We start from the raw sequence: 5,655 nt of genomic DNA, 5'->3' as shown, positions 1-5,655 counted from the left end.
CTTTGCGTTGTTTCCTCGAACAAAATCGCGAACCTCTTCCCTATCAGTGTTGCTTGATATAAATTATAAGAAATTGGAGCTATAAAAGTTATTTTGTTATCGATAACTTCGTTTTTAAGTAAAAAATAACCGTTTGATTTATAACGTACACTTTTTCAAAGTAACTTTGAAGCGAAAATTTTGTCGTGATGGTGCAATAGCCTGTGATGAAAATGCGATTTAAAATCAGTGTTCAGATTAATCTTATTTCTTGCCTCAAAATTAAATGCACTATTTCTTGTATGACGGTGATAAAATATTAGATATAGACAGATGCAAGATAGGTGCAATTTTTGGCAAAGTAAAATATCGTGCCTTATAATAGTTGTATCATCTTATTGACATCAAATTAATGCTTTTTTTTTTAATGAATTCATAAATAATCATATAAAAATTGCAAGAGACACCGCAAACTTTTCTTTCGATCATTAGAATTGTTAAGACTTAATGACTTTAAAAAAAAATCTTTAATAACTTTCCTCTTTTTTCTTCATAAAAATTGGGAGCCCTTAACTTTATTACCTTTGTATATATATAGGAATTTTTTTACATAGCTATATATATATATACAACACATATATATAGCTTCGCTTTTTTACTATTAATCGTTATAACTATTATTATCATCGCCGTCATCGTCGCCATTAATTCTTTTTCCACGCTTATTTATGCCCAATCTATGAGTAATGATCACGGGAGAATTCGGGCGTTTACAGCGCTCATTATTATATATATATAAAAGTGATATATATGTGTATATATAAAACTTTTATATTGTAAATATCTCGACGACCAACGCGGAGAACCACGAAAAAACCCGAGATATCGCGCGTACCCTCTTCGAAGTATAATAATATAAAGAGCTAGAAGATACGGAACTACAACGGTAGCAGTAGATTCTAGACAACAATTGAAAAGTATGGAAGAGACGACGTTTGCGTAAATTTATATATAGATATATAATCTTTAATATAACTGTTTTTACTTAAAATAAATAACCCATATCTTTCTTTTTTTAAAATGCGCCTCTCGGTTCGCTAACTTTGCTCTCATTTTTTTTTTCTCTCTTTCCCTCTTCCTCACTCACGCGATCTTGCGCACGCAACATGTATCCCGTAACTCCGTTACTCCCGCAAACCACGCATTTATTGCCCTTTATCGATCAGGTTGAACTTCAGGATATGCCCATATTCCTGATATGTCCGCACGCTTAAGAACTAACTCGTTCGCAGTCTTTTCTTCGCTTCGATTGTTCAGGTACCGATTGACGCATCGAGGACAAAAAAGGAGGCCCCGATTCGACACGAGCGAAAATTAAAACAGAAAAAAGTATTAAACAAAGAAACGCAAAGGAAAGACACACGGCGCGCATCCTATTGTACACGAGGAAGAAGAGACTGCGAATATCGTTGACGCGATTTCGAGCTTTTCTATTTACATACGACCTATTACATAACAAACGCACAGTCTTATGGAGTAAACCCGTGAGCGAACTTCGACAAGTAAAAAGGTATCGTCACATTAGTCTATCACTCTACAATCGTAGATTTGGTTCGACTCGCTTTCGTCTGAGCGACAAAACGATTCACGTTATATATGCGAAAGTCGTAGCTACCTACATAGATATCGTTTTTTGGACGTGTACACTTTCTTTCTGGTAACGCACACATACACATACGCACACACATACACCCCCGCGGCGCACCTTCTCTCATTCACACACCCTGCCTTACACGTTCACTCTCATTCTTACTTCTCCATTATATAAATATACCGACGTTCAAACAAAACGGGGGAGAAGAATACCGCGCGCAACCGGGATGCTCGGTTTCATTTCGCGCTTATTTCACGCTCGCCATTTCAATCTTAAATACTACAAGTTTTAGCGCTACAATGTACAAAAGATAAGGCCGCCACATTAATACACTGACTAGATCAGTTTCATATATTCTCTCTTTTCAAAGTGGACAAACTCTCTCGGCTACGCGCAACACTTCAACAAGAATATCCAGGACACGGTGTACCTCTGCCAACAAAAAAATATATGTATATATGCATTATCATTATGTCTTCGGCACTTTGTATCGCGCATCCCGAGGTCTTAATGCGCCACGACACGCGAAACTGCGAATCGCTGAGAAAATACGTAGCAACGTCGAGGAATCTTGTACGGCGTCGACGTCGATACGTCAAAGACAAAATAAGTATCTCGCGAACGCGACGTAGGCCTCTATAAATGTGAAACTTAAGGGCCTTCTCCTGACCTCTCACTGCAGCATACTAGGTAACGGCATTAAAAAGAGTTATACTAATTTCTCTCTTGAATTATATATAATAAACCTGTGTCACGATCTAATTCAATAGAATAAATTATAACAAATTAAGTTTTCTTGCCAAATAAAAAAAAATATATATATATTTCAATTTATACATGATTCATATTCATAAATTTTTTGTGACGTTAATTAAGATTTATTATTTATTAACAAAAAAAAGAAAATTTCAAAATTGTATTAAATATAAATAGAATTCAACTTCATAAAATTCAATTCATTTTAATGTACGCAACAAAAATAAATCTATAACTGTAGTAACAGGTCAGCGAACCCTTAGACACAAAAATAAAAATTAAAAATTGATAGGGCTATTAATAACACGTTATAACAAAGAAAAGAACGCGAACAATCCGGCAAAGCCAACCGTATCAATTAAAATTAAGAACGGCGAGATAAGAACCTTTGGCCTGGCAATCCGCCTATTCGATTTAGATAAAAGAAATCATACGCCCTTATTCGTCGTCGATCTGTATAGCTACCCTTACGATGATCGGTAGTACCCATGGTTCGTGTGCATAAGGACGGAGATGGCTACTAGGAACTGCGAGGCACTGCAAATGTATGTCGATCGCGAGCAATTGATTAGCGCTACATTCGGCACTAATCTCAAACGCAGTTTTCTAAATTCGCTATTGCTTCATTTTTCCCTCCTTCCCTTTCTCTCTCTCTTTTCCGAACGGCGTATCGTTGTAGCCAAATTGTATGAAACGCGGCTCGTGTTGCATATAAAAGATTCTATGTTGATGGCTTCGCCAAATTTCAGTCGTACAGCTCAATAATGTATGTATGTAGATTATCAAAAAACATCACAGTCAGGTTACTAGGTTTTTAGAGAAATGTCTGTAATCACGCCGCACGCGTGTTATCAACTATCCTGTTTACAAGTCACGAATAACACGTCGGTATCATATAATCGCCCTTACCACCCATGTTAATCTTTTATGCGCAATAAGACCGATCTTTAACGTAACGTAATCGTCTTGGTCTTCATTCTCAATTACACGTAAGAAATACGCTAATTATCGCCTAACGTCTCAGAATTCTCATCGTCACCGCGTATGATGACGAGCCTCAAATCCTCTTCTCGAGACCTGTGTCATTGCATATGGTTTCTTTTTAAGCCGGCGCTACTTGATCGTCGAAGGGAAACGACAAGAAATTGCCAAAAGCCTCATGCGTAATATCACTTTTTGTCGAATAACGCAAGTTTACTGCGCACGGCACCTTCGCACACGACTAGCCGTTGCGCGGCCGAAATGCTGCTGATAGGTACGGGCCCTTCTAGACTGGCTCGCAGCAGGGTTAGACGGCTCGGACCAGCAGAGTCACCGTGATCACCGAGTCTACCTGCTTGTTTTCTCTCAAAGTACTCGACGATCTTCGAGATAGTCTTGTTCGACGAGCCGATGCCATTCAGTCGTTCTTCCCAACAGGAATCGCCGCCACCTAAGCTGGCAATGTCCTCGGAAGAGTCCGTGTAGATCGAACTGGTCCGATGGTCGTCCAGGAGGAACAGACTGCTTGCCGCCGAACTACTGAGCGTCGACGTGTGCCGTCGGTTTGGGGGCTCTGGACTCAGGTCCTCGCCGACGCAGCTCCAAAAGCCTGATTCGCAGCTACCGCGTCTCCGCGGCTCCCAACCATCTCGGAAGAGTGGGTGTGCGAAGAGGCTCGCGGCGCCCACTTTGGTAGCGACCTGAAAACACATGCAATGCACGTGTGATAATAGTCGATATTTTCAAACGTTTGCAATAATCGAAATTTCAAACTGGGTTTATGATCTGTGTACCTACCTTTCTCTCCCACTTCTTTCTGGCAGTAGGACTGCTCGGTTCGGAATTTGGTTTCTTTCTGTCCAGAATCTTGGCAATACTATCGTTTTGCGCCGGTTTGAACTTGCCGCACGCGCTATCGGTGACGCTTGGTCGCACGTCCTCCAACGAGGGCAGCTCCAAGCAGCTGGAGAATAAGTCACCGAGGATCTTCTTGACGCCGCCCAATGCGTGAAATGGATTCGCCGTCATCGGCCGGTAATGCGGATCGCGGCGGCTGGCCAGCTCAGCTACTCGCCTGGCGGAATGACATCTCGCCTTATCCGAGGGCGTCGCGTTATCGCAACCTCTCGCGTCCGCCGATTGGCTTCTGAGCTTCGCAGTACGTCGCTTCGTCGTACGTCCTTCTCGCGCGATCTCGTCCATGCTGGACATTAGCGTTGGATCGACGGTCGACTGTCGTTTGCCAATGTTGTTCTTCAGCTCCTCTTCGAAAGCCGCTATCATAGTCTCCAGGCTAGTCGTGATTTCCGGAAAGGTTGGCCTGGACTTGGGTTCGTACTGCAAATAAATGACGCACTCCGGATTAATAAATAAAATATCAATTAATGAACTTCTTTTATATATTGACGATGAAAATTAAAATTCAGTAAACATTAGCATCAGATATTTCGTGCGTGAGTGCGTACATTGTATTCTCAATCTGATAAGCAGCCACACTAATCTCTGACTATTCGCACCGGATCCACATTGCATGCCATTTACAGTTAGATATCATCATACTCACCGTGCAGCAATTGAAGGCGAGTTGGAGGAAGGCGGGCGGCGGATCAGCGACCGCGCAGATCTCCGCCACGGCCAGGTAATCGAGGCCAAAGTTATCTGAGCGTGGTAGAACGTCCGGATCCGCCGGCACCCGGCCGATCAGCTCGCACACGACGATGCCGAAGGAGAATACGTCGGACTTGTGGTCGTACCACTGGCCCTTGAGGCACTCGGGCGACATCCAGTAAGGGCTGCCGACAGTGCTGAGCCGGTAGCCTGTACTGGGATCGGGTATCTTCGCGGCCAATCCGAAGTCGCCCACCACCGCGGTCATCTCGTTGCTGCACTCATCTTTCTTGATCAGCACGTTCTTCGACGTGAGATCGCGATGGAAGATACCGCGGCTATGGAGATAGGCCATACCGCGCGCCACGTCCTTCGCCAGATTCATCCGGACGAGGTGCGGTAACGGTGTATGCCGCGACATGATCAGCTGTTCCAGGCTGCCGCCGTTAATGTACTCCGTCAACGCGTGCAGCTGACCCTCGTGCACGCACACTCCCATGAACCTGGACAGAAGGAAATATTGATTTTCAGAATTGCGTCTTTTGAGAAAACTTTGAATTTGTTCCGATAAATAAAACAGGTTTCAAGATGTTATCTGGAAAAGTATTAATGAGGAAAAAAATATAAAATATTTCTTCGAAAAGAAATATAACTTGAAAGCTTTTACTTCTGTATCT

General features: G+C 42.5%; 1 protein-coding gene across 1 annotated transcript in view; it reads right to left on the bottom strand.

The window, feature by feature from the left end:
* Positions 1-979: 979 nt before the first annotated feature.
* The window catches only part of LOC105207162, a 36,732-nt gene continuing 32,056 nt past the window's right edge, over positions 980-5,655 (bottom strand). Inside the window, exons 4-6 of the mRNA XM_011176600.3 lie at positions 4,935-5,481; positions 4,169-4,708; positions 980-4,071 (exon numbers count right to left, since the gene is read on the bottom strand). Coding sequence (XP_011174902.2) covers positions 3,559-4,071; positions 4,169-4,708; positions 4,935-5,481 — 1,600 coding nt within the window. The 3' untranslated portion in view covers positions 980-3,558. The remainder of the gene's footprint in view (positions 4,072-4,168; positions 4,709-4,934; positions 5,482-5,655) is intronic.

The sequence above is a fragment of the Solenopsis invicta genome, chromosome 15, assembly GCF_016802725.1.
Source record: "Solenopsis invicta isolate M01_SB chromosome 15, UNIL_Sinv_3.0, whole genome shotgun sequence".
Lineage (NCBI taxonomy): Eukaryota > Metazoa > Arthropoda > Insecta > Hymenoptera > Formicidae > Solenopsis > Solenopsis invicta.
This window is presented reverse-complemented; position numbering and strand designations above follow the sequence as displayed.